Source organism: Meles meles, chromosome 9 (assembly GCF_922984935.1).
Source record: "Meles meles chromosome 9, mMelMel3.1 paternal haplotype, whole genome shotgun sequence".
Taxonomy (NCBI): domain Eukaryota; kingdom Metazoa; phylum Chordata; class Mammalia; order Carnivora; family Mustelidae; genus Meles; species Meles meles.
Genome location: NC_060074.1, coordinates 112,524,137 through 112,552,094, shown reverse-complemented (window position 1 = coordinate 112,552,094; position 27,958 = coordinate 112,524,137). Strand labels below are relative to the sequence as shown.

The window sequence follows — 27,958 nt, the reverse complement described above, 5'->3', positions numbered from 1 at the left end:
GTGGCAGGGGAAGGGAGGCAGGGGGACCGTGACTCACATGGTGCATTTTTGCTATCTCCTTGTGGGGTGATGTTCAGGGAGCAGTGGAAACGCCCACCAGTCTGGGTGATCTTGAGGACACGGGTGTGTGCTGGTGGGGAGATGGAGGCAGGAGCACCCGGGAGGACCATGTTCACAGAGTACAGGCTGACCAAGCAGGAGCAGAGGATGGGCAGCCGTTCCTGCTGTGCAGAGCCTGTGCCGAGGGCACAGGCATGGTGTGTGGTTGGCAGCTGTGGATGCCCACTCCTGCCAAAAGGCTGAAGCCCAGACAGACGCTGCGGCAGAGATGAGCACGGGGATGAGCTGTCCTAACTCGCCTGAGATGCCGACTGGAAGGGAGGAGGCACGGTAGAGTGGGCCGGTGATAGGGAGCTGGACTGAACCAGATCGTTTAAATCTCGAGATAGACCTACACTAACCGGCAAGTCAAAGTCTCCCATTCCCCAGTGGGAGACCCCCTGCCCCAAAGGAGGCTGCAGAGCCCACGTGCCCAGGCTCTGTGAAGGCTGACCTTGGTGTGGGCAGCAGTGACGAGGCTAGCCCACTTCTCTGGTGGCTTGGTCCTGTACAGCTTGGAGGGGATGCAGCTGGGCAGCAGCTCCTGGACGGCCTCGCTCCCCACCGCGGCGCCGAGCTGCACGTAGCAGTGCTGGGCCAGCAGCTGCACCAGCTCTTCCTCCTGCACGGCCCGGGAACAAACACTGGGGTGAGGGGGGCCACCTCCCGAACGATGTCCCTGCCACGTCCCAGCACAGTCGAGATGACCAGCCCTCGGACAAGAACCAGGAATACGAGCAGCCACCTGTTCTATCACCTCTGTTAGGCTGGATCTGCCCCTTCCCCAACACCCTGGAGCCACAGCGTGCCCCATGGGGCCTCTCGGCTGCTGTCCTGCTGGCAGGCTGGAACTTCCCAGCAGCCTTGGCTTGAGCCTTGCAGGTCTTCTGCCCAAGGTCAAGGGGTAATCCCCCATGCCACTCTCCCAACTCTCAGGGAGACAGTGAGTGTGGAGGAGGCAGCTCTGAGGCCTGGGTGGAACCCTCACATTGCTGTCTGAGCAGGGTAAATGTATGCAAGACCTCTACCCTGTCTTCCCCAGCACTCACTTGTCAAGGGTGACAGTGGCCACCCCCGTGCAGCTTCTGCAAGGACTCATTTGGGCAGGATCCTGTGTAAGGCACCAGCCTGGCCCAGCATGGGGCAGGGCTTCCTGCTCGAGGGGCGCCGTGGGTGCCGGGCAACCCTCATCTCTCTGGGAGACCAAAGCCTGCAGAGTTACCTAGCTGCCTGTCTCTCTGGGGCCCGTCTCCTGCCTCCCCTTGCCCACTGCCCCCATTTCAGGCAGGCCTCCAGGCTTGCTGCAGCTTGCTCCAAGCCTGAGAGCCATGTTCTCCTGACTCAGGCCCGGGAAATTCTGCAAACACAGGTGCAGTGCTGCTCTGAGGACCAGGAGCACGACGCCCTCCCTGGATGCTTGCAACCTTCCACAGAGCTCTGGCTCCTCTCTGTGCTTTCCAGACGGTCTGAGCCTCGGGGGTGACATAATGTTCCCAGGTCCCACTGCCAGGAAGAGACACAGGTAGGACTGGAACGTGAGCACTAGGGCTCTAAGGCCACCTTCCTGCTACCCCAAGAACAGCTGCCGTGGTGAAGCCAGGTGGGCCTGGGGCTGATGGGAGGCCTCCCCTGCCTGCTGCTGGAGTGTCGGACCCCAGAGGCCTGAGCAGACCTGTAGTCCAAGGGAGGAGGAAATGGGGGCCAGGCTGGGAGGGGACAGCTTCACATCCAGCAGAGGGGGCTGGGGACCTGCACTCTGAGAACACATTCCTGGCCTTTGCCTCCTGCCTCTCCCTTCTCCACATTCCTCACACCCCGTTCCGCAGGGTGCTCCCTGATGGCCACAGCCCCGACCTGCCCTGGAACACGGTGCTCTCCCAGATTGTCTGAAGGGTCATCTTGGGGCCCTGGGGGCGGTGGGGTCCCCTCACCTTCTCAAAGCTATACTCGCCAGACCAGACCCCGTGCAGCACTTGGCGGTAGATGAGCTGGGTACTGACGGAGTCCTCCTGGGAGTCATGCCAGGGCGTGAAGAACTCCTTCCGGAAGTAGATGCGCCAGGGTGCCTGGCGCTCATTCTCGCCCCTCGCCCGGGCCAGCTGCTCGCACTGGGCGACGGCATCCATCACGTGGTCGCGCCCGCTGCCCAGGGACCAGAACTGAGGCCAGAGTCAGGGGCAGTGGGGGTTAGCGACTGCTGTGTGCTGGGCTCCACAGGGACACCCACCCTCAGAATGCACGGGTGGAAGGGTGGGCTCAGCTGGTCCTCCGGGAGCCTGAGGGCTTTTCCCACACGATGGCATGGTCTGCCTGTCACTCTAAATATGCCTCCCTGCAGACCCCTCCCCAAAGAGGCAGGCTGATGTCCAAGGCTGGCATGCGGGGATTGTGATACTTGGATGGCCGGCACGAGCATGTCCAGGTCGGAGGCTGTGGACATGGGGGTGAGAGCGTCTGGTGGGGGCTGTGCTAGTGACCCTCTGCTCTGGGCACAGGAGTCTGCAGCTCCCGGCACGAGGGGGCTTGTAGCGAGATGTGTGAGTGCCTGGTCTACGTGTGGGCAGCTTAAGTGTGGCAAGGGACCTACCAGTTGTGTGTGACACTTGGGCCAAGGTGCAGCCACTGGGCTGAGTATGTGGGGGTTCGGGCAGGAGGACAGGTTACGTGTGTGTGTGTGTGTGTGTGTGTGTGGTGTGGTGTGGTGTCCGAAAAGGGCAGTAGTGGCCAGGTTGGTAGGAGGGCTCGAGTTGGCCTGGGAGTATGAGGGAGGTGGGAGACAGACAGGCCACCTGGCAGTACCTTGTCATACACGGCCACCTGCAGAGAAAAGCCCAGGTAGTCCCTGAGGCCCTGCTTTTGGGCCATGTGCAGGCAGACTTCCCGAGATGTCGACGCAGAGTCAACCATGACCGTCAGGCTCTCTCCAGTCACCAAGATGATATGGATCGGGATGTGCTTCTTGGACTTGACAGCCTGGGGACAGATGAAGACTCAGGCCCTCTGTCCTGGAGGCCTACCCATCCCCCACCACCAAGCTGATGGACCCAGTGGGGGTGAGGGCAATATTGCGGAGTGTCTGGTAGTTTGTGTGTCTCTCCAAGTCGGCCTCGGTGGTCTGTGGACAGTAGGCCGGAGCTGTGGCGAGGCTAAGTGTGTCAGAATCACAGGAGGTCAGGAGAGCTCTTGGAAATCTCTAAGTCCTGAACCCAGAGACAAGTGGGGTCCATGGAAGCTACTGTTTCTCTCTGAGCACACCCACACAGCTGCGGCAAGGTCACGTGCAACTCCAGGGCCCAGGTGCAGAGCCGGTAGAAAAGGGAGAAGGGGGGCCTGGACTTGGGTGGCAGGGCGAGAATGGGAAGGGGTGCCGCAGGAGGTGAGCCCCAGCATGGGGCACCATGGGGCACAGGAAGTGAGTGACTTCCAGGAGCTGTGGGTCCTCTCAACCCTGCCTGTGTCTGAACGACCCTTCCCGAGAACAGAGATGACACAAACAGCAAGGGCACCAAGATGTTCACTTTGGAATGATCACTGCCTTCTTAATAAGAAGCAAACGTCCTCGGGGGGGTTAACACTTTACCCAGTTAGCAGTCATTCACACCAGAAGGCTAAGATTTATTGTTCTTTTTAGCCAGTAGCTCCTTAAAGATGTGGGGAGGGCACTTTTGAAGCCTGGGCCATGCACAGGGTGGCTGAGCCCAGGCGTGACCCATCCGGATCACAGGCACAGAAGGCACCAAGAGAGGTGGAGGGACCCAGAGGACAGCACACAGGGGCTGGAGGAGCCATGGGGGCTGGCAGCTTCCCACACCGTTGGCCTCCCAACCCTACTGGCCCCTACCTGCAGTTCCAGCCAGGTGGGGGGCTCCATGCGCACCCCGTTAGCATAGGTGCGTCTCAGGCGCTCTGCACAGAAGGGGCCGTAGCCAGCTGGCCCCTGACCGATGAAGTTCATCAGATACTGGTGGGCGAAGGAGGGGAGAGGAAGGGAGGAAGACACTTAGAATGGAGGCCACTTTCCACTTCCTGCCCCAATTCTAAAAATCATAATACTCATGGTAATTCCGCAAGGTGGTGAATGTGTTAACTGACTTTATTGTGGTAATAACTTTGCAATATATACCTACTTGGAGCACCTGTCCACACCCCACCTCCCGTTTGAGTTCTGAGGACTAGAGAGAGACACGGCAGCTAGCCCCCAGTAGGTGCCCACTCCTGGGACACTTCTGTCTTTTCAAAGCATGTATCAGCGGCCACCTCACTGTCTCTTCAGAAGAGCTGTCTTGGGGCCTGAGCCCAGACCTGAATGGGGGCCGGAAGGAGCCAGGTCCAGAGTCTTCTTTTCAAGACAGGAAAACTGAGGCCGAGAAGGCACAGCTGCCAGCCTGGCCTGCAGAAGCAGGGCTGGGATTTCTGGACCTGTTCCAGAGCCCAGAGCCGAGCTATGCTTGCTGTAACCCACCCCCTTCAGCCCCTGCCCTGGGTCCTCCCCACCTTCAAGAACCTCTCGGAGGGTGGGAAGCAGCCCAGGCAAAGGCTGAGCAGGATCCAGCCCCGGGCCAAGCTGCTTGTTTTGAAGTTCTCGGACAGCTGCTTGCAGATCTGGCAGTAGATCTCGTCCCTGAAAGACACACACCCCTGGGAGGCCAGGCTGGGGACTGGCTCCCGGTAAGGAGACAGAGGTGCCTAGGCACACAGCTCCCTCAGTGCCCCTGGGTGGGGTCACGTACACATGGCGACCTCCAGTCTCCTCAACTCCAGCTGCCTTTGCTGGGCTCCGCTGAAACATCCCTGGCCCACCCGGACCCCGTTATCTCCTAGGACGGTCCACCTCCAGTGTTTTCCCTGGGCTCTATGCACCCACTCTCACTGGACCTCATTTTCTACCTCATCCCTCAGGCGTTTGCTCCCTCCCTCACCCACCCTGCTCACAACACCCTGGCCCTCCAGCTGGGGGGCGGGGGGGCGTGTCTGCATGGAGTGCCCAGGGGTCTCCAGTCATGCTCTGCCCCCAGCGGCCCCGCTCAACCCAATCTGCTCCTTTCCCCAACTTCCCTGTCATCTCCAACCTTCTCCTTCACCCTGAGACCCAGTCCCTCCCCCACCCCCCATGCAGCTATCCCTCCAACTACAGAGAGGAGTGGAAATCCCATGGATAATCCCTTGATTCCACCACTCCGGACCAGTTCCCATTCCCACAGGCTCATGAGCCTCTCTTCTCTACCTTCTCTTGGAGAGGGGGCTTTCCTTGTTCCTTCCTGCTGACCCAAGCTCTATCATCTCATACAAGGGTCCTGTTAGCCCCTTCAACCTCGACATATCCAGAGGCCACAATCTTTCTCCTAATTACTCAGTGGTGTGATGATGGTAAATGTTTAACAACAAACTCTCCTAGGGAAAAAGCTCTGATTTATTGCACTTGCCAATTTCTATGGTGTAAATATTCCCACCAATGCCAATTTCAAGCCACTAACACGATGTCACTGAACACAGAGTTGAGAAGAGATGTTTACCATCTGTTCTCATGGGCCAGTATAGTCAGCTCTAGCCATCTCCTCTTTCTGCAGTCTCTACAGGTACCACCAGCAAAACACTTCACTCAAATTGGAAGTATAGAAGGCCTTGTGACTCCTCCCATCAGCCAGCCACCTACCATCTGTCTCCTGGATGTTTTCTCTGTCCCCACTTCTCCATTCCTTCTCCCTGGGCCATCCCTCATCAGCTTTCTTGGGACCTCTGCAGCAGTCCTCTCCTGGCCTCCCACTGCCAGGCTCTATCCCTCCATGTCATTGCCAGGGAGACCTTTCTGGAATTCATATATGATCATGGTCTTCTCTTTCTTAAAACTTTTCCTTCACTACTCCTAGAATTGAATTCAAACTCCATACCCCCAGCAGTGACAAATCACTTGGAATTCCAGACCCACAGGCTGTTTCATGATTCTGTGACCCTGTTTACCTTCTCCCTTTGTCTGGTGAACAACTTCCTCCCCCACCCCAGGAGGGCATTATGACTAGTCCTTGGTGTTCTCATTGGACCCCCATCTCAGCACAAGCAGTTATCACGGGGCTCTGTCTTCTCCCATGCTCTCCACTAAAGAGTGAGCTCCCAGAGGACAGAGACCTGTTGCCCTCATCTCTGCATCCTCAACCCTCAGGCTAAGGCCTGGCCCTGAGCAGGTACGTAATAAATGCTTATTGCCATTTGTAACAACATGAATGGAGCCAGAGAGTACTATGCTGAGCAAAATAAACTAGTCAAAGACAAATACCATATGATTTTACTCATATGTGGAATTTAAGAAACAAAACAGATGAAAAGAAGAAAAAGAAAGGCAAACCAGAAAACAGACTCTTAACTAGAGAGAACAAATGGACTGTTGCTAAGGGGGAGGGGTTGGGGGGATGGGCTAGATGGGTGATAGGTATTAAAGAGGGTAGATCTTGTGATGAGTACCTGGTGTTGTATACACATGATGAACTGCTAAACTCTATACCTGAAATTAATATTACACTGTATGTTAACTAAAGGAATTTAAGTAAAAACTTGAAAAAAAAAAAAAACCACTTATTGAATGTGTGGCTAGATGTGGAGTGGGCATTTGCTTTGTCTTGGAATTTGATTAAGAGCCCAGAGCCAAGGACAAACAAATGATAATACTCAACACCCTAAAGAGATACATTCTTGTAGAATTTATCAAAGATGGCAGAACCAGTCTAGCTACTGCCATCTCCTGCATAAGAGAAGATGAAAAATTTGAAAGGCGTAGAAGTAGAGAGATCTTTGGCCTATCTCTATTCCCTCCAAGTGATGAGGTGCTGGGGGGACCCCAGGAAAACAGTTAATAGAAATGGGACTGTCTGCCAGAGAGGAGATTCATTTTGCTCCCTATCTGAGGCATGCTGAACCCCAGAAGCCCATTGGTCTACCCCAGGGTACCGAAATGGGGCACAATGACAGAGTTCTTAAGAATTGTGTCTCTGTGGCACACAAAGTGTATACCACAGAGACACAAGTTGGGGGTCTCCGTGAACAAGAACCTAGCATCTGCTTCTTTCTGGAGAATTCTAAGCTACCCCTGATGGGAGAGAGAACAGACAGGAGCTGAGAGTTATGTTTGGTGCAGCAAGCATGGACGGGCTTCCTATTGAATAAGAGGATGCCATAAAAGAAGTTGGAACTCAGGCATCATGGGATCTCACACAAGCAGGCAGCCCATCATTCCAGAAGATCCCAGCACTAAGAGGCTGTGGTATGTTCAATTAGGGGCTAGATCTGAGAGCAAGTCTTAATGATTCACTGAGAGTGTCAACCCCAGCTAGAGGACAGCATGGTGTGGATGTGCCTCTAGAGGTATCTTAAGAACCCACAGTGCATCACATTTGGACATGCTTATACATGCCTGCCATCTTGGAGGGTATGGTGGCCAGTGGGGGTTAACTATGAGAGAACTACCAATCGGACTAAGTCAGAAGGGTTGCCGGGCTGGTGTCACACAGGCATCTAAAACTGAGGTAGGAAACCTATAATTTTATTGGCTTGAACAACCAGAGGACAGAGTTTGGGGTATCCAAACCCAGCAGTTGAAAGTGAGAAGGGAAATCTTGGAATGAAGAGAACCAGAGAAGAAGAGTTCTCAATTTTGCATATAAAAATCTTCCTAAATCTCTGGCTGGCCACTGATCTACACATGTGTAGGGCAGACTCCAGGAATCCCAGCAAAGACAAAAATAACTGACCATGGATTCCATCTGCTACTCACTACAGGAGACAAAGTTTGAATCCAGACAAATTAATTGCCTGCCAAAACAAAAGTCAACACTCTTTGAAAGAATATAACAGATTCCAGAGTCTCTAAACATATCACCCTCAGTGTCTAGGACACAACCCAAAAGTAATATGATAGGGAATCATAGTCCAGTACTAAATGTGTGAGGAAACAGAAAAATATGACCATTCCCAAGAGGAAAGGCAGTCAATGGGAACTGACCCCAAAATGACCCAGATATTGGATTTAGCAGAAAAGTTTTCAAAACTATTGTCACTGCTCGAGGACACAAAGGGCACTATGCTCATAGTGAATGAATGAGCAGGAAATCTTGGCAGAGAAACAGGAACTATGTAAAGAATCAAGTGCAAACTCTAGAACTTAAAAAAAATATAACATCTGAAATTTTAAAAAAAAATTGTTACCTGGGTATAACAGCAGATGAGGGTAGATAAGAGAAATATCAGTTAATCTGAAGATAGATCAATAGAAATTATCCAATCTAAAGAACAAAGAGGAAAGAAAAGAAAAAGGAACAGACCCCTAGGGACCTGAGGGATGATATCAAAGAGTCTAACGTATGTTTAATTGGAATTCAAAAGAAGAGAGAGAGAGAGAATAAAATAGAAAAAAGTACCTGAAAAACTATTGGCCAAAATTTCCCAAATTTGGTAAAAAAAAAAAAGAACCCAAAATATATAACCCCCTAAAATATAAGTCTGTATCTGAAAGTAGTATACACATTTCTTAAAATTTATATGAAAATTCTTATATAGCAATATACATATATAGAGAGAGCAAGATACATATATATAGAGAGAGCAATATATATATATATTATATAAATGGGCAATTTATTCATTTACAGGGCCCTGCATTAAAGTCTATTATAAAATGAATCACTGGGCGCCTGGGTGGCTCAGTGGGTTAAAGCCTCTGCCTTCCGCTCGGGTCATGATCCCAGGGTTCCGGGATCGAGCCCCGCATCGGGCTCCCTGCTCCGCGGGGAGCCTGCTTCCTCCTCTCTCTCTCTGCCTGCCTCTCTGCCGACTTGTGATCTCTGTCTGTCAAGTGAATAAATCAAATCTTTTAAAAATAAATAAATAAATAAATAAAATGAATCGCTACCCCATGATAAATTTGTTCTCCTAAAACTTGCTTTTCCCCATGAGTTTTAACGCAGAGCGAGTGGAGAACACTTAATGGTTAGAATATCTATTGCACTCAGGCCTAGGCTGCAGGCCCCAGGCCGGGGAGCAGGGAGAGGACAGGGTGTCTTAGAAGGCACGCAGAGGAGGAGGCTGTGGCCATGCGGGGTCTGGTGTTCTAGACGGGGTGAGGTGGGAATGGGGACTGACCTGAGGTTGGGCCGCAGGATAGCATAGCCTACGATGAAGTGCACCTTCTCCAGGTTGGACATGGGTCTGTCTGAGATGGGGCCATCAGGCTCAAACGCCTCCTCGCCAATATTCAGCTGGCTGGTTACCTTGAAACCCAAAGGAGGCTGTCAGGAGAGCTGTGATGCTCCCCATTCGCAAAAGAGGAACCAGGCACAAGGAGGGAAGCCAAAGCTTGGGATCCTGTGGCAGGACAACAGCAGGGCTGGAAGCAGACTAAGGCCCTGTTACCCTGAGCTCACCTGGCCTGTGATCCTGGAGGACCGTTTTAGCTTCATGGAGGAGATGTCCTTGCTCCCTCTGTCCCTGCGGCTGGGCCTCTGTGGAAGGAAACAGTTCCTGAGGGAACGTGTGCCAGGCCAGCACTGTGATGCTGCTGCTGACCCCACAGTCACCTAGACAGAGCTAGTGTCCACCTTCCCAGCCATTTCCAGGTGCAGTTTACAAAACTGCGTGCAGTCCTCTGCATCTTGGCTGAGCTTTGCAACGCTTACGGATGCCCACCCTCTTCTTCACGTCTGGGTCAGGAAACAGAGGCAAGGGGAGGTGAGAGGCTACACAAACCTACTCACATAACTGGCCCTCAGGGAGGGCTCAGCACCATTCTGATTCCAAAGCCCGTACCTCTTGCCAGTAAAGCCCTCCAAGGTAGGGCCGGGTTTGAGCCCAGGGGTCCAGGATGGCCCTAGGCCATGGTCATGCTCAGTGAAAATTTCATGGATGATCTGGAATACCCTCTGCCCATTGCAAGGTGGGAGCTCTGCCAGAGGATCAGGAGTCCCACCTTGTCCTGAGGGCATCATGGGAAGTTGCTGCCAAAATTAGAGCACAGTGTGGGACTGGGCTTGGGTTGGAATCAGCGGGGGTTGGGGTAGAACTCGTTTGCTACACCGGGATGGGCAGTGAAACACACTAGCTGTCAGGCGAGGGTGGGCAAGGCTGGCTTGGCTCACTGCTCCTGTGGGAGGCACACAGCAGGTGCTTAATAAATGTGCATAGGAAGAAAAACTTGATATGTCACTCCTGGGAGGTCCGTCCTGCTTCCCCCTGTGCTCACTATCCAGAGGTGCTGGACTGCCACCCAGGGTCCCTTTCCTGAGTGGCCCCCAGTGATCAACACCCACTTGCAGTCCCACCCACCACAGTATGTGATTTATGAGATTAGGCACTGCAGTTTCCTCTCTTAGATCTCTTAGTCTGGGAAAGTCCTATTGTGAGAACACTGGGACAGCCCTGTGGGCAGGCCCGTGTGACAAGGACCTGAGCCCTCCTGCCAGCAGCTAGGTTAGGAAGCCATCTTAGAAGTGGATGCTGGAGCTCCAGTCCAGCCTCGAATGACAGCCGTCCTGTCTGTGGCCTGATTGCAATCTCATGGCAGACCCCCAGCTAAGATGAACTAGCTAAACTGCTCTTGGCCCTCAGACACTGTGTGAGATAATACATGTGTATTGTTTCAAGCTGCTAAATTTTGGGGGGGTGATTTGTTACCCAGCAATAGATAATTAACATGCTCTGCAAAGATCCGCTTTGTAGAGATCAGGGGCTAACGTGAACAACTTCCCGTGTAACTCCTGGACCAGGTCTGGCCACGTGATCTAAAGCTGCAGACTCCCCTGGATTTCTGTGCACTTAGTCTGCACACAAGACCCTGCAGGTGTCTGAGCAGAGTCCCAGGCACTGGATGTATGGGGAGCTGTGATATCAGGATTTATAGTAAGAAATATGTATTTGGTCATGTCAGCCCCATTCCTGCGTGGAGCTCCTGAAACCCTTGGTATTTCCTGCAACAAAGGCGTCTTTTGTTATGTTAATGGACCAACTTTCCTAAACACCAAAGGATGGGGGTTGGTGGTCAGTTGAACCAACACTGTGATTGGGGGATTGGAACTTTCTGTCCCCTCCCTCCCACCTCCACCTCTGGGGAGGGCAGAGGGGCTGGTTGAGTTTGATCACCAGGAGCCAATGATTTATTCTTCATGCCTCTTAGTAATGAAGCCTCCTTAAAAACCCAAAAGGACAAATTCAGAGAGCTTTGGGTTGGTAAATGCGTGGGGATTTGGGGAGAGTGGAAAGCTGGAGAGAGCATGCAAGCTCCACCTTCTGCCCAATCCTTGCCCTATTCATCTCTTCCATCTTCTTGTTCTTGGGGTATGTCCTTCTATAATAAACCGGTAATCTAGTAATTAAAGTGTTTCCCTGAATTCTGTGAGTCACTCTAACAAATGAATCAAACCCAAAAAGGGGGTCAAGGGAACCCATGATTTGTAGCGTGTGGGTCAGAAGCACAGGCGGCAACCCAGACTTGTGACCGGTATCTGAAGACGGGGGTGGTCCTGCAGGACTGAACCCTTCATTCAGGATCTCACACTGCCTCAGGTGGAAAGCGTCCCCATTGAGTGGAACTGTGGCACACCCTGCTGGGGCTGGAGAATTGCTTGGTGTGGGGAAACCACCCCCCCCCCCCAGGAACTGGTGTCAGAATTATAGGCCCTCCGGGGCCTCTGCTGCTGGCAGTCCCAGGGCTGTCACTGCTGTGTAATTCCTTTGAACTATTCTTGGTGAGTTCCATCAAGATTACATCATGCAAATGAGGCCTTGGGAAGGACTTCTGACCAAAAGCGGATGTGAATGACCCTTCCATCAGAGGGCAGGATAGACTACAGGTCAAGAACTTGGTCTTTGAATTCACTAAAATGGATTCAAAGCCCAGTTCCGTCACTCACTCACTGTGTGTGTACTCTGTGTGATCTGGGCACAACTCTCTTCACTTCTTGGTTTCTTTCGCTGTAATAAACTCACTAATCCCTACATCATAGGGTTGGCCCCCCCGGGGCTTAACTGAAGAGGAACAACTGGCAGCCAGCACGCTGTCCATCAGTAACACCACCGGCTGTCACCACCGCTCTGTGTGTTTGAACTCTGTTCATGTCAAACCCAAGCCCCAGAGCCTGGATGGCCCTTTTCAGTACAGACTGTATCACTCAGGACTCCTGGGCGTCGTGCTCAGGAGGTCCTGAGCTCAAGTCAAGGGTTCAGTGGCTGACACTCACTCCATGTCTTGCCCAGAGCAAGCTTCCACGGGGCCTGGGGCCAGGGGGTCACCTGGGCTCTCCCTGCCCCGCCCCCTCACACCGCGCACCTGTGTGGATCCGTGGAGCTGTGGAGACTGGGTGCCGTTCTCTTTGCCCAGGGCATCGTGGATCTGCCGCATCACTGAGCTGCCACGCAGGCTGTTCCTAGCGAAAAGCACTGGCTCTGGAAGGTCCCCCATGAACCTCAGGATGATGCTCCACACAGCCAGGGCGGCCTGCGGGAAGGGAGACGGAGGGCTCGGCTAGAATGAAGGGCCCACAGTGACCCCTCCCCTTCCTCATTGCCTCTGAGGCAGGGGGTGGCCTGAGCCACTAGAAACCAGAGAGCCATTGGGTACCGAGCAGTCAGCATCATCCTCGTGGTACAGCAGCGGGTATCGGAGGAGCCTCCGGATGTGTGTGTGGCTGGCTGATTTCTGGAAGTAGGTTGCAGCAAACTTGGTGAAGGTGTATTCGGCCAGGCCGTCTGTATCGTCCTCTGGTTCCTCCACCATGGGGACCGCGTCCAGGTCAACCTCGGGCAGCTTCTGGGTCTCCGTCTCCAGGTCCTGTGTGCCAGTGAGAGGGAAGGCCAGAGGTCAGATGCTAGCTGGCAGAGTGTGCCTCTCTGGGGGCCGGGGAGCCCCAAGCTAGGTCTGTCTGATTATAGACTAGGTACAGCAGGAACCACACCCCCTCGTGTCTGAGACCTTTTCTACCACCTCACATCATCAGTGGGCCCCTGGTGGGCTTCTCCTCCTGCAGAGGTGATCTCAGCTGCCCCGACTGTGCAGCCTGGGGTGTGTGTGTGTGTGTGTGTGTGTGTGTGTGTGTGTGTGTGTACATGCTTAGGGGAAAGGCATGAGTACCTGGAGGGGCAGTGGTGGGGGCACCTAGTTCACTGGGTCTCAGGGCTGAGTGTGGCAAGAGCTCTGGGGACCTGCTCCCCTCCTGCCTCCCCTCCCCCTCCGCCCCTCCCCCGCCCCAGACACCGCTGTCAGTGCTCATTAGTTTTCAGTGTTGCACATTCTGCAGAGCAGCAGCTGCAGGGTGCTCTGAGAGAGGGGGTCTAATACAGAGTGGGAGATGCTGCCTGGTTGAAAGCCCCAAAGCATTTGTATATTAAAGGTTCCAGGAAGTATCCTAGGTCTTCACACAAAAACTCATGCTGCCCTTTTCTTTGCTTGGTTACCAGGCCAGCAGAACACACTTCACCATGTCTTCTGCCAATTCCCCTAGCTGAGTCTTGGCTTCTCCGTCAGCCTGGAGGCTGACCGCGTCAGGGACCGAGCAGCATCCTCGCATCCCCTGCCAGGCCGCACTCCTGAATGACAGGGCCCATCTTACCTCAAAGCGCTGTGGGGCTGGGCCCTCCTGCCCACCGATCATGGAAGGGAGGAAACCAAACACTTGCTCCACCATCTCCGTGTCCGTGATGGTGTCGTAGATTGACTTCCGCTTCCTGGTGGGGAGAGCACTTGGGCTCTTCTGCTCTTCAGCTGGGATGACCAGAGGCCCCTGTGCATACACCCCATGGAGCAAGGTCACCACAGGGCCAGCAGATGCAAGCACCTCACTGACCTCCTCCTGACGTCATTTGTTCACATGACGTCATTACTTCATAGAGTAAGTTTTCCTCTAAAATCATGGAATTTAATAGCTAGTATGACTAGAGATGAACCACCCTGGGCTTTTTGTTTCCCATGGAGAATCAGAGGTCCAGGGAAGGAAGGCTGCCTGAAATGGTCCCTGAGCTACTGCCTCAAGCCCTGGGGACCCTGGAACCTAACTGCCCACCTGGTCCCTTCATTCAAGGCTCCACTAGAACAGATCCCTGGGCCTGTACTAACGAACACACAGGTGAGGCTGATCTGTGGTCTGTCTGGCGCTACATGGGAGCAAAATCCTGCTGTGCACATGTCTGAGGGTCCTCTGTCTTACTTGTCCTGACCACTGCACGCACTAGTAATGTGCTCAGCAGACCCAACTTTCATCTCTAGAGCAGGCGTAGACTTCATCTTAGCCTCTTCCTTATCACAGTTTCCAAATGAGCAAGTATTGAGGAAAGAGGCTGACTCTCAGGTGCCCATTGGAGGAAAGGGGATCTCGAGGGTGAAATTTCAAAAGGCAGGGATGTGCACCTCGTGCCGCTCCCCTGCTCCCTGCCTGTCAGCCTCTCCTGTCCAGACACTCCAAGGCCCCTCTTGGAATTTCTCTAACCCAGAAGTGTCATGCCATGGCCCAGTCACCCAGGGGCCTTTGCCCTCCTCCACGGAGCTGTGGTCGCCTACAGCTCATCTGGCCCTGGTTTCCTGTGTCATTCAGGGTGGGACCAATCCTGCTGAGAAACTGTCCCCAGGGCGAAAAGGAGGAGATCAAGGGTCTCAATTTCCAGGTTCCAGGTGTATTATTATAGGTGCTGCCGAAGTGAGCACCAGGTTCCAGGTATAAGACCATCCTGCTGACATGATGCCTTTTCTACGCCAATCCTTCATGCTCCTGGGGGTGACCTAGGTGTCCCAAACGGCGTGAGGACCTGCTGCGGCAATAACTCTGGACATGGAGGGGGCAGGAGTGTCTGGTGAGAGCTCGATGTTGCTGCTCATCCCTCCTGACTGCCTCCTGCCATGGGCCCCAGTCAGCCCTCACCGGCCTAAGAGTGCACCGATTACCTACATTGGCTTTCTGCTGCCGGAAGTTCCGCCGGGCAGCCATGCCCCTGGCATGTGCCTGTATGACCACCACTGCCCTCCTCTTGGCCTGGACTTGCTGACGCACAAGGTAGCCCCTGCACAGCGCCTGCAGCTGGACCATCCTCTGCCGCATAGTCTGGTACTGCTTTGCCAGCAGCTGGCTCCGGGCAATGGCCTGCAGGCGCTCAAAACCCAGGAGGATCTGTGGACACAAGAGGGACAGATGCTCAAAAGGAGGCCTGGGCCCAGCAGGGCAAAGAGCATAGAGAAGGCCTTCCCAAAGGGACAGAGAGAAAGAGAGACAAGTCGTATGCCCCAGGAGACCTTACAAATAAACTTCACAGTTATCTGCTTTTTGGCAAAGGGCTAGAGCTAAAATTGTATGCACCTACAAGCATAAGCATATTAAGTGAGCTATTACTTGCAAAGCACTTAGAACAGTCCATGGCATGCAAATAAATGTTAAGTAAGTATTGTTAAATGGCATAGAAAATAAAGTGCTCTTCTGGTGGTCAGTGATTACAGAATTGGTTTGGAGGTCACATGAGTAATGGGATTCGAGGGGGCTTGCTTATCACACCTAAAGCTAGGTCCAGCCAAATTGTCAGAAGCTAGGGTACCTGTGTGGAGGCCTATGGCTGGCTTCATTAAACTAATCTCTGGGATCTTTAAAATTAAGAGGAAATAATAAATTGATAAGCACCCATTTCTAGCTGCAAACAGCTTTGGTGCACAGTAGTCCCTGAGCCCCTGGAAGAGTCTTGCTGGCTTCTCAAAGACCAACCCAATGGGTGCCGGGTGTGTGGGGTCATGCTTCATCCTCCAAGCTTGGAAATTCTACAGACCTCCATCCAATCCCCAGCTCTACTGTTTACTAGCTGTGTGCTCCTGGGAAAATTATTTAATCTCTCTATGCCTCAGTTTCTTGACACATGGGGTCGGTTTAAAAATAAATAAAACAATGCATGCAAAGCAATGGTTCTAAGTAGCTTTTCCATCCATGTCAGCTTTGTGAGCACAGTACATGGGCAGGCCTGGGGTCAAATTTCAAAATGCAAAGATGTGCATCTTGTTGCTGTTCCCCTGTTCCCTGCCCTTCCGCCTCTCCTGTCTGGACCCTCAGAGGCGCCTCTTGGTATTTCACTGCCCCCAAAGCATCATTCCACAGTCCAGGAACCAGGGGTCTTCACTTTCCTCCACAGAACTCTAGCTTCTCATAGCTCATCTGGTCCTGGTTCCTTGAGCCTGGTTTCCTGGCCCTGGTTTGTTGATGTGACCACTGCACGTCCCAACCACAGTCACATCCGTGACAAAGTCACGCGGTCAGGTGAGGCCCAGCAGGGCATGGTTAAGGTTGCTCTGGTTCATTTGCTGAGCAGACACTCACTAGCAGTGATGTGGTTAAGAAAAAAATTAGAAGAGCTCGAAACAAAGAATAATCCATCAACCTACTTTGCTGCCGGCAAACTGAGAAAAGACAATCATGATGTGATTTTAGAACAGGCTACCTCATTCTAGCTCTAGAGACACCCAAAATTCTGTAAGAAAACACGCTGAAGTCCACAAACCATGTGACCTGAAATGATGCTAAACAGGGAGTATGTGGAGCGCTGAGGAAACAATCTGGAGTCTTGTAACGAGTCAGTGATCGCATCCTCCCTGCCTGAGCTCTCACATTCACATGAACAAACTTTCAGTGCCGCAGCCTCTCCAGTGAGCTCTCTCACCTGCTTGAAGTCCCGCCTGCTGTAGTAGGCTCTCCATCCAGCCTGGAGGGTCACGGCTGCCCGCCTCTGCCTCAGGAACTCCTTCCTAGAAGGGAAAATGCAGGAATGTGCATGTAACAACCTCAGACATTTCAAAGCCTTTAGGGGAAAAATGATTTGAAGGGAAGAGGGATAATGAAATGCTGGGGATAATGAATACTTAAATTATTTCTTTCCCAGAAGCCTTTATAAGCCAAAGACACACATGTTAAGAGCTTAAAATACTGCCAACTACTCAAATTTGTGAATTAGGACAGTCTAGTTCTTAGAGCAATCAGGAAAATTTTCCTCACTTCTTGCAAAGGTCTACAAAAGGATAAAACGCATTTCTAAGTTTTTACTCCTTGCCAGACTTCTCCTGATACTCTGGCCAGTAGCCCAGGTGTCTGCTGGGAACCAGGTCAGAATCCCAGGCCAGAACTCCTCTCTGGAGGCAGGTCAAAGCAGGAGGGCAACCCCTGAAGCCCTGGTAGCCTGGGTACCCCTCTGTACGGTTGAAAGTGGGCTGAATACGGAGAGGGTAACTTGAAACCTGACCTCTGGGTAAGTGAGCTTGGTGCATATAGATGTATCCTTTATCTCATCCTTTATCTGAGTTTCCTTAGCACTTTTAATAATTTCTCAGGATATTTTCTTAGGCTTAAGACAGTAGATCTCAACTATATTAAAAACCATCTGGGGAACTTCAATATTTATTAATGCCTAAGTCCTACCTAGTTTAATTAAGTCAGAATCTTTGCTGATGGGTCTGGAGAATATCTATCTATCTGTCTATCTAATATTTTTGGTATACAGGCACATAGAGTATAAATATCTCCCTAGGTGATTCTAAATGAGGTTGAAGTAAATAATTATCTAAAATAAAGATAATCTGTTTCCTTTCGAATACTTATACTAGTGGTTCTCAAACGGGGGTGATTTTGCCTCACCCCCCACCCCCAGCACATTTGGCAATGTCTAGAGATATTTTGGGTTGCTATGACTGGGGCATGGGGGAGGATGGTGCCCCTGGCATCTCCTGAGTAGAGGCCAGGAATGCTAAACATCTCATAATGTCCGGGACAGCCCTCACAACAAAGATTTACCTAATCCAAAATGTCAACAGAGTTGAAGTTGAGAAACCCTAATTTTTTATCTTTTCTTTAATATTCTTATCTAATTGTATTGTCCAGAAGAACAAGAACACTATCAATTATCAATGATGATCACTTCTGGGAAGATGGAGTAGACATACTTTTTCTTATTTCTCCTGCTGACTCCAACTAAAACCCCTGTACATTTATATAAAACAAATATAAGAAGACTGAAATGTGGAGAGAAGAAGGCAGGCCAGTTAAGGATCTCAGATCCAAGGAGTGACGCAATGGTAACTTTCCTGCGTTTTCTTTTTACTTCCTATCCCCAGAGCAGGAGCTAAAGAAGTCAGTAAGTCAGAACTGACAGTGGAAACAGATCAAAAGCCCCAGGGAAAGCCCTTCTCTTTCTGCCAGAAGGACCAGGGAGGGGCAACTTAGTAAGACAGAAAACTTCTAAATAAAAACCATTCTACTCCAGTGAAAAACCACAAAACAACTGTGGTCCCAGCCCCACTTATGCCAAAAAATACCAAGTAGGGAGCCTAGATGTCTGCCCTTGCCAGGGTCATGCCATAGAACGCTGAGTGGGAAGCCACCCTTGATGAGTAGTAACGAGCCCCGTGTCAGTGGAGACCCCTGGGGAATCCTGGATTTCCATCGCCACTTGGCAGTAATGGGGTGTTCTATGAGAAGCTCAGTTGCAATACAGGTTGAAAGTAAAAGGACGAAAATATATATCAACTCTGTTGACATTTTGTTAATAGTAATCAAGATAAAATAGGAGTGGCTGTATTATTATCAGAGAAAGCGGACTTCAGAGCAAAGAAAATAACCAGAGACAAAGGGGGACATAGCAAGATGATAAAAGGATAAATCCATTAAGAAGATACAGCAATCCTAAATGTTTATGTACTAAACAACACAGCTGAAAAATATATGAAGCAAAACATGACAGAACTAAAATAGAAAATGGGAAAATCTGGGGCACCTGTGTGGTGGCTCAGTGGGCTAAGCGTCTGCCTTCGGCTCAGGTCATGATCCCAGAGTCCTGGGATCGAGCCCCGCATCAGCTCTCTGCTCAGCAGGGAGCCTGTTTCCCCCTGCCACTCTGCCTATTTGTGATCTCTCTCTCTCTGTCAAATAAATAAATAAAATCTTTAAAAAAGAAAAAAAATGGGAAAATCCACAATTATGCTTAGAGACTTCAATACTCCTTCCTCAATAACTGGTAGAACAACTAGGAAACAAATTAGCAAGACTATAAAATTCAATATCACTATCAACAAAGATCTAACTGACACTTTTAGAACATTCCACCAAAGAGCAGAATATGTATCCTTTTCAAGCGCTCTTAGAATATGTAACAGCATAGTTCATATCCTGAGCCATAAGGGAGATATCAACACATTAAAATAATTAAGCTCATACAGAGTGTTTCTCTAACCACAATGGAATCAAACTAGATATCAATAATAGTATGATAACAGGAAAATCTCCAAACACTTAGAAACTAAACAGCATACTTTTAAGTAACACATGGGCCAAAAAGAAAGTCTCAAAGGAAATTGTTTTAAAAATGAACTGAATAAAAATGAAAGAACAATATATCAAAATGAATGAGACACAACTAAAGCAGTGCTGAGATTTGGAGCATTTTACACTAGAATAGACGGAAGGTTTTGAATCAATTATCTATGTTCCCACCTTAACAATCTAAAAAAACAGAGTAAAATACACCCGAAGCTAGAAGAAGAAAAGAGACAATACAAAGAGCAGAAATCATTGTAATTGAAAACAGAAAGAAAGAAAAGCAATAGAGAAAATCAATGAAATCAGAAGCTCATTCTTTGAACAGATCAATAAAATTGACAAACGTCTAGCGAAACAAAGAAAAAAAATACACAAATTGTCAATATCAGAAATGAAACACGGGGTATCATCATAGATTCTGCAGACATTGAAATGATAATAATAGAATACTACAAATAACTCTTTACATATAAATTTGACAACTATGATGAAATGGACTAATTTCTCAAAAAGCACAAATTACCACAAATCATTCAATATGAAATAGATACTTTTGATTGCTCTTTAACTATTAAGGAATTTATAATTAAAAACTCCCCAGAAAGAAGTCTCCAGGCCTAGATGGTTCCACTGGAGAATTCTAGCAAACATTCAAAGAAGAATTCACATCAATTCTGCACAATCCTTCCAGGAAATACAAGAGGAGGAAATACTATCTAATTGATTTTATGAAGTTAATGTTACTCTGATATCAAAATCAGACAGAGACATTACAAAAGAATAAAAGGAAAACTATAGATCTCATAAATATAGATGTAAAAATTCATAACAAAATGTTAGCAAGTAGCATTCAGGAATATATAAAAAGAACCATATACTATGACCAAGTAGGGCTTACTCCAGGGATGAAAAGGTGGTCCAAGATTCAAACATTGATCAATGTAATCCACCACATTAAAAGGCTAAACAAGAAAAAATTCACATGATCATATCAACTAATACAAACTTTTTTAAAAAATAAAATTTAATAATACCGATTTCTGAGAAAAACTCCCCAAAACAGGAAACTTCCTCAGGTTGATAAAGGACATTTACCAAAAAACCTACAGCTAACATTATACTTAGTGGTTAAAGACTGAGTGCTTTCCCCCAAGATCTGAAACCAAGCAAAGTTGTCTGCTCTTATCACTCTTATGATACTGGAAATTCAGGCCAGTGCAATGAAGCAGAAAAATAAAAGTAAATAAAAGACATAAAGATTGGAAAGGAGGAAGTAAGACTGTCCCTATTCACAGATAATGTAATTATCTACATAGAAAATTTCAAGAAATCCATAAAAAGTAAGTGGTTGTAGGAAACAAAGTCAGCACATGCAGATCAATAATATTTTTAGAGTAGCCATGAGCATATCAATGCCAAAATTAAAAATACAATACCATTTATAATGTCTCAAAAAACCCACAATCTATAATGTCTCAAAAAAACAAAACACATGCAGAACATGTATACGAGAAACTAAAAAACATTGGTGAAAGACGTCAAAGAAGATCTAAATAAACGGAATTCATGGGTTAGGGAGCTTAACATAGGAGATGTCAATTCTCCTCAAATTGATATAGAACATTAACTACTCCCAAAACTCCAGCAAGAATTTTTGTAGATATAGATAAGGTCTTCCTAAGATGTATATGGAAAGGCAAAGGACCCAGAACAGCTAAAACAATTTTGAAAAAGAAGGTAGGAAGAATCAGTCTATACAATTTTTTTTTAAAGATTTTATTTATTTATTTGACAGAGAGAGATCACAAGCAGGCAGAGAGGCAGGCAGAGAGAGAGGAGGAAGCAGGCTCCCTGCAGAGCAGAGAGCCCGATGTGGGACTCGATCCCAGGACCCTGAGATCATGACCTGAGCAGAAGGCAGTGGCCTAACCCACTGAGCCACCCAGGCGCCCTATACAATTTGAAGACTTCCTATGTAACTACAGTCAACAAGGCAGCGTAGCACTGCCAGAGGAACAGATACATGGATCAGTGGAACAGAACAGAGAATGCAGAAACAGACCTGCATATATGCCCAACTGGTTTTCAACACAAGTGTAAAATCAGTTCATTGAAAGAAGGATGGGCTTTCCAACGAATGATGCTGGAGCAACATCCACTGGGGAAAATTTTTAAAAGGAACCATAGCCTAAGTCTCACATGCTAGACAAGATTGAACTCAAAATGAAAATGGACCTAAATGCAAACTGTAAAACTATAGAAACTTCTAGAAAAAAGACTGGAGAAAACCTTCAGGCAGAGATCTTAGATGGACACCAAAAGCATGCTCCCTGAAGGGAAATTGGATAAACTGGACTCCATCAAAACTAAAAATTTTGCCCTGCAAAAACCCTCTTAGGAGAACTTAAGGAAAAATTACAGACTGGGAGGAGATATTTGCAAACCACACATCCATGAAGGACTAGTATCTGGAACACATAAGTTATTCTCAAAACTCAACAAAGAATGCAATTGGAAACTGGGCAAACAACAAGCACAGATGTTTCACCGAAGAGGAGATATACATGTGGCAGACAAGCCCATGAATAGATGTGGGTGTGTAGGTTGGGAAGGGTTTGGGGAGGGCCAGCACCTCCATTTGTAGCCTCGTACAACTCTCTGGATGTTGACGGCTGCCTTGTCCAGGGCCTGGCTCCTTTGTACCTCCAGCAGAGTGTCCTGGTTATCCTGGAACAGAGGAGATCCCAGCATGTAGCTGCCTCCACGCATCGACACACCCTACCCGGGGCCAGGACCCTATCTCCAGAAAGAGCATCCGTGCTCCTGGGAGGGCAAGCAGGGGAATGTGCCCTCAGATTGATCCTAATGTGGCTCAGACACAGAAGCTGTAACAACACCCCTAGTTCTCAATCCAAGAACTTCCCATTTTAGTTCTTTCTTCTTGTTTATTCAATCTGGCAAATTTATTTCTACTCTGGAGTAGAAATAACTTCTTCTTGCTAATTCTTCTTGGGACTTCTTGGGTAACAAGGGGGCAAATTTTCCCTGAAGGTGTGTTTCATTTTCTAAAACTCATGTGAAATATCACTCAACTTGTAGTACAGATTCATGCTTGTTTCAATATAAATATATTTCCCCCAAGCTTTGAGTAAGATTCAAAGTGAGCTGATGAGCCCCATTCGCCCCTGAGTTGTGACTTTCTCTGGCTTCCCTTTGTACTTCAACTGGATCGCTGTTCCCTTGGGATTGCCATGCTATTAGTCCCTGTAGAAGAAGGACCATCTCTGCAGAAAAGAAAGTAGCTTGGTCCTTTGGTGAGTGGTGAGGAGAGGCAGGAGCTTGGTGGTCTCTCCCACCTCCATCAGTCTTGCATTAGGCAAGCACTGAGCCTCTTCCCAGATGGGCACAGGGGACATAGAACTACATCAGACCTCTGATGGTGGCCTCAAGGAGCAGCCAGGGAAGGAGAGAGGTGAAGCAATGGACACTCTCCTCATGCCCTCCATGACCACCTGCCCACACTGACCTTCCCCCCTGTGGCCCTCAACGTCTGTCCCAGCTTTCTGGACAGCACCCTGGGAATTCTCCCATGTCTTCCTTCTGCCAGCCTCACCTCCCCAGTGGAATCTGAAGCCCTTCTGCCTTTTCCTTCTTGTCTAAGTCCAGAGCCCCAGCACAGGCCTGGCTGATGCATGGACAGATGAGCAGATGGACTGACTAGAGGGTCAGGGCAGGGCAGGCCCTCTGGGAACAGAGAGTCTGGGTAAGCAGACTCTGTGTGGAAGTAGAGGGAGTGGAGGCCTTAGGAAGGGGCGGTAGGGATGGGGTAGGGCTTGGGTGGCTGGCAGAGCATGCTTCTGGCACTGATCTTCTCTTCTCCCTCCTCTTTCTCTCTTTGCTCACCCACCCACAGCTTATAAGGCTAGTGAATGTGGAGTTTCTCTCCTCGGTCGCTCTTGACCCAACCTGCGGTCCTGGAGGGCCCGAAGGCCAGGTTCAGGGGCTAGAGGCTGTCAGCCACAAACGGTTTCTGTGTGACTTGGGCCTCCCTGTAGTTGTGAGAGATGGAGGCAGGAGGTGGGTGGCATTGCCTGCACACACCTGCCTGAGGACAAGCTCTTCTGGGGTGAGGGCCATCAGCAAATGGATTCCTTCCACTGAAGCACTAGCTCCCCAGGGCTCTAAAGAGGTGGAGCTTCCCCTGGTCTGACTTCCCTGGTCCGGCTCCTGGCACAGAGAAGGAGGCCTATTCTCAGCGACTGTGGGAGCCTACCCTGAGCTCCTTCTTGCTTCTGCTTGGTGGCTTGGAGCAGCTCCTCCTTATCCTCAGGTCTGGCCTTAGATGCCCCACTCTGAGAAGCCCCCTTGACTTCCGCAGGCTGGGCTGAGCCCTCCCCACACTCTCCCTGGCTTCCTTCCCGCCTGCCTGCCTACCCCCCGCAGGGCTCCAGCATGGCTTTCTACAACAGGGATGCCTCAGGGTGGGGGCCAAACCTGGAGCAGTCTCCCATGGCATTGGCTCAGGGTGGGTGAGGGGATGCTACCTGGTGGGCATGGGAACAGCCCCAAGGAGGAGACTGAGGACCAGCACATTCAGGAGCTCACCTTCAGGAAGATTTTGGTCTTTCCCACTTTCCACTCTTTGTCTGTTCCCAGCCACATTTCAGCAATGTGCAGAGTCATCTGGCGAGCTTTGTCTCGAAGCTGCCAAAGAGAAGACAAGAGTGACTCGGGGGAGTTGGAGCAGCCCCCCAACCCCACCCCAAGGTGGGGGGCAGAGGGTCCCTTCTCAAAGGCTTTCTGGGATTCAAGTCTTCCTCCTCTCTTGGGTTTCACTGTCAGTGTTGCTTAGCAAGGACACAGGCTCAGGCACTTCCAAATAAGGATGGGGCCCAAGAGAGGACCCAGGACCTGGAACATTAAGGCCACCATGCTTTACAGGCCTGGAGCCTCAGTGTGGCTGCTGGGTACTTGGGCAGTCCAAAATTTAGGAGGGTTGATATTTGAGGAAGGATGGGAAGGACCTCCTGACCCAAATAGCAATCCAGCCACACATCATCTCCCCAGCTTGCTACCATGTGCTTTAAACCACAGACACCTCCTAGAGCCAACATATCCAGCCACTGGCCTCATCCAGTGTGTGTGACCACGTGAGCCTCTAGAGTCTCCTTCACTTCCAGGACACCCAGGGAGTGAGACCTGGGGCGGGAGGAGGGAAGAGGAAGGGAGGAACAAGGGTCATTGCAAAGATTGGAGTCTGGGAAGGGGCCCTTCGCCTCAGGAGGGCATCTCGAGACCCCCCCTTGGAACTGGAGCTTGGGGTACCCGGAGGTGGCAGGGGTTCTGAGGGTGACCACTACTGCCTCTTAGGGCCAGTGTGCTGAGGTGGAGGGCAACAGGCACCTGCAAGCGCACAGCGCTGGGCAGCACCACGCCGAACCTCTGCGAGAACTCCTGGAATGTGTACCGGAGGGGGAAGCCCGACTTGCGGATGCGCACAGTCTCCATCATGCCGGAGTAGCGCAGCTGCCGGATGCACAGGTCCCGGTCGAAGAGCTGCGGGGGCAAAGGTGGGAGGCCTGCTCTCTGAGCCCTGGCGCGCGGTGGTCACATCTGCGAGGGCAGCCCGCCCAGCCCCAGCCCTGCAGCCATCCCCAGATGTGAGACAGCTCAACAACGTTTGGTTTGACCAGGTCTCTTTTGAAGAGAGAGGTATTTGGTCTGAAGTCACTGAAAAGTCCTGAAAGTGTTTCTGAGGAGATAAAAGTCGGTAACATAGAAACTGTGACATCCATGAGAACACTAAATACTTCCCTCATTCTCAGGATAAGCAAAGTGCTATGAATATAAAAGTCATTTGCATCTGCCATGTTCAATGCTTCCTCCTGGCCTTGCCTGTGTTGGAGCGGGCACCCCTGTAGCACCCCGGCACCATTCTGCTCCCCACAGTCCAGCGGAGTGGAGGAATGCATTTCCCACCTGGAGTCAGAAACTATTCTAGCTTAGTCTCTCTCTCCCGCCCCTCCCACCCAAAGATGGGCGTGGCCAACAGGACTATGGGCCTGATGTTTTTCACAGGGGTATGGGGACTCAGCCATGGCCCCAGACTCTACATAGCTTAGCCTCTCGTGAACCTCCCCTCAACCTCCGAGCCAGGAATGTCTGGGGACTAGGGGCACGCCTTCAAATCTGGAACTCCACCAGGAGCCAGTTACCCACTTGGAAACACTGAGAGCCACAAAAACAACTGCTTATGGCATTTAGTCTTTGGCAACTAATTGGTTCCGATATATTGAGCATTTCCTGTGGGCTCAGTGTTTCTCATTTAATCTTTACAACAGCCCTACCTGGTAGAGTACTTAGCTCCAGTTTAAAAACAGACACCTGAGGCTCAGGGCCAACACTCCCAAGTGACTGAGCCAGGTTTAAACACTGAGCCTGCCTGCTGGCCCCACTTCCCCCCTCCCTCCCCTTCCTCTGCCCCCTCCCCTCCCCCCCATAGCAGCCTTGGTCTCCGAGAAGCTGGAACATCAGCCTCAGGCCCCGCCCACCTGCCTCACAGCTCCGCAAGCAGGAGATGTGGGTGTGGGCAGAGAGCCTCCGGGAGCACAGTTATTATCTAAATATAGGTATTGTGCCTCTACGGAAGATACATTTGGGATTTCCTAGGCCAGTCCCAATTTTCTATAGTTTCATTCTATTCAAAAATATAATTAATGTAATATTAATTTTTCCCCTTATAAAATATTTTGAGTCATTTTATCTCCCTTGAGATGACATCTCCCAGTTTGGGAGTCTTGAATTTCAGCCTCTGGGTGGGATCCCCAAACCCACAGATCTGGGACTCCTGGGCAGGCACTTGGCTCCCACCCCACACTATATATATGCGGATAAAACCACTCCTCAAAGAGCCGCTTGGGCTCAGGTCTTGGTGACCATCAGCTTGCCAGCCTCTGACATTCTAGTACCAGTTGCGGTCCCTTAGCACCTTATTGAGTGGGGTTTACACATGCAGATTTGCCAAAACATCACATACAGTTCTTGCTACTTCTGCCCCCTCCCCTAGGCAGGCACAATTCTGACTTTACAGAAGAGAAAACAGACTCAAAGAAGTAAATCACCTGGCCAAGTGCACACAGCCTGAATGGCAGACTGAGACAGCAGAGCTCTGGGTCATTGAAAGCCTAGCCAGTCACTGATCTTTCAGTGGTCTGGACCGGTCACCTTACTTCAGTGTCCCCATCTCTAGAATGGGGGCAGAGAGCTCTCATGCTGACCAGGCCCGCTGAAGGGAGAGATGTGACCCTAGATACCATCAGACTCATCTAATGGATGTCCCCTCCCTCCCCCGCATACTCCCAGCCTCCCCTCATTACCAGCGGCTTTTTATACTCGTTGGGTTTGATGCAGCGGATGAAGTAGGGCTGGCAGCTGGTCAGGATTTTCATCAGCTGGTCCAGGGACTTTTTGAACTGGCTGGCCAACGTGGAGGGCCGCTTGCTGGGGTCTGTGGCCTGCAGGCAGAAGAACGGGCATAAGTGGGGGGCTGGGCAGCTCGGCGGGGGGGGGCACAGCTGACCCAGGTGAGGGCTTCTGCCAAGGTCCCAGATAGGCAGGGCTGCTTTCTTTCAGCCCCTCATACACTGGCCCATCATAGGTTCTGGTGGGTAAGATGGGGCAAGGTATCCTGTCCAGCGGTGGGGTCACCCAAGTGGGGTGTGCAAGATGATACACCAGAGTGGGAAAGAATGTGAAAACTGGCAACATTCACTTTTTACCTCTACCCTTATATGTTTTTAGTTTTTGTATTGGTTTTGTATGCTTTTAAAAAAATGTTTTATAGTGCACATTTTAAGATTGTAGTACACGTATATTGTTTTATTTTTTTAAAGGTTTTATATATTTATTTTTGACAGAGAGAGAGAGACAGCAAGAGAGGGAATACAAGCAGGGAGAGTGGGGCGGGGGAGAAGCAGGCTTCCCGCTGAGCAGGGAGCCCGACAAGGGGCTCACTCTGATACCAGGACCCTGGGATCATGATCTGAGCTGAAGTCAGATGCTTAACGACTGAGCCACCCAGGCACACGCATGTGTATTGTTTTAAAGTAGATGTGACAAAATTATGGATGCAAGAGGAGGCCAGCGCAAGCCCCCAGCTGGCTCAGTGCGTGCCTCGTGTAATGCTGTTCTTGGGTGATGCTCTCTGATCAAATCCTTCCCAAGTCAAATGCACCCTAGCAAAGGTATGTAGTGCCAAATTGCATTAATTGGTGACCCAAGTCTTAATACTTCTGAGAAGAGGATGCAATCACCAGCACCTTGTAATACCAATGGGCAGCATTTTCTTGTTGTCCTGGTTTGTAAAATAATGTGCATTTCCCTTGCCATCCTCTTGTTCCCTGAAATCCCCAGGACATGCTCTGAGGGCCCCTCCGCAGAACCAGGACAAGCCTGTACTCTGGCCTCAGGTGGGGAGAGTTTAGCCTGGCTCAGTGAGACACAGGGTCCAGCCTGGCTCCACCTGGGTCCAGACTGGGGCAATTCCTGCCCAGCCTCAT

At 50.3% G+C, this 27,958-nt stretch overlaps 1 protein-coding gene across 3 annotated transcripts in view; it reads right to left on the bottom strand.

The window, feature by feature from the left end:
- The window catches only part of MYO7B (myosin VIIB), a 95,150-nt gene that overhangs the window by 13,200 nt on the left and 53,992 nt on the right, over positions 1-27,958 (bottom strand). For all 3 annotated transcript variants that reach the window (XM_046018272.1, XM_046018273.1, XM_046018274.1), the window contains exons 16-31: positions 26,777-26,914; positions 24,804-24,956; positions 24,006-24,104; positions 22,033-22,127; positions 16,756-16,840; positions 15,012-15,230; positions 13,683-13,853; positions 12,695-12,904; positions 12,404-12,571; positions 9,507-9,584; positions 9,226-9,353; positions 4,594-4,720; positions 3,941-4,060; positions 2,899-3,072; positions 2,031-2,258; positions 554-721 (exon numbers count right to left, since the gene is read on the bottom strand). In XM_046018272.1, coding sequence (XP_045874228.1) covers positions 554-721; positions 2,031-2,258; positions 2,899-3,072; positions 3,941-4,060; positions 4,594-4,720; positions 9,226-9,353; positions 9,507-9,584; positions 12,404-12,571; positions 12,695-12,904; positions 13,683-13,853; positions 15,012-15,230; positions 16,756-16,840; positions 22,033-22,127; positions 24,006-24,104; positions 24,804-24,956; positions 26,777-26,914 — 2,361 coding nt within the window. The remainder of the gene's footprint in view (positions 1-553; positions 722-2,030; positions 2,259-2,898; positions 3,073-3,940; positions 4,061-4,593; positions 4,721-9,225; positions 9,354-9,506; positions 9,585-12,403; positions 12,572-12,694; positions 12,905-13,682; positions 13,854-15,011; positions 15,231-16,755; positions 16,841-22,032; positions 22,128-24,005; positions 24,105-24,803; positions 24,957-26,776; positions 26,915-27,958) is intronic.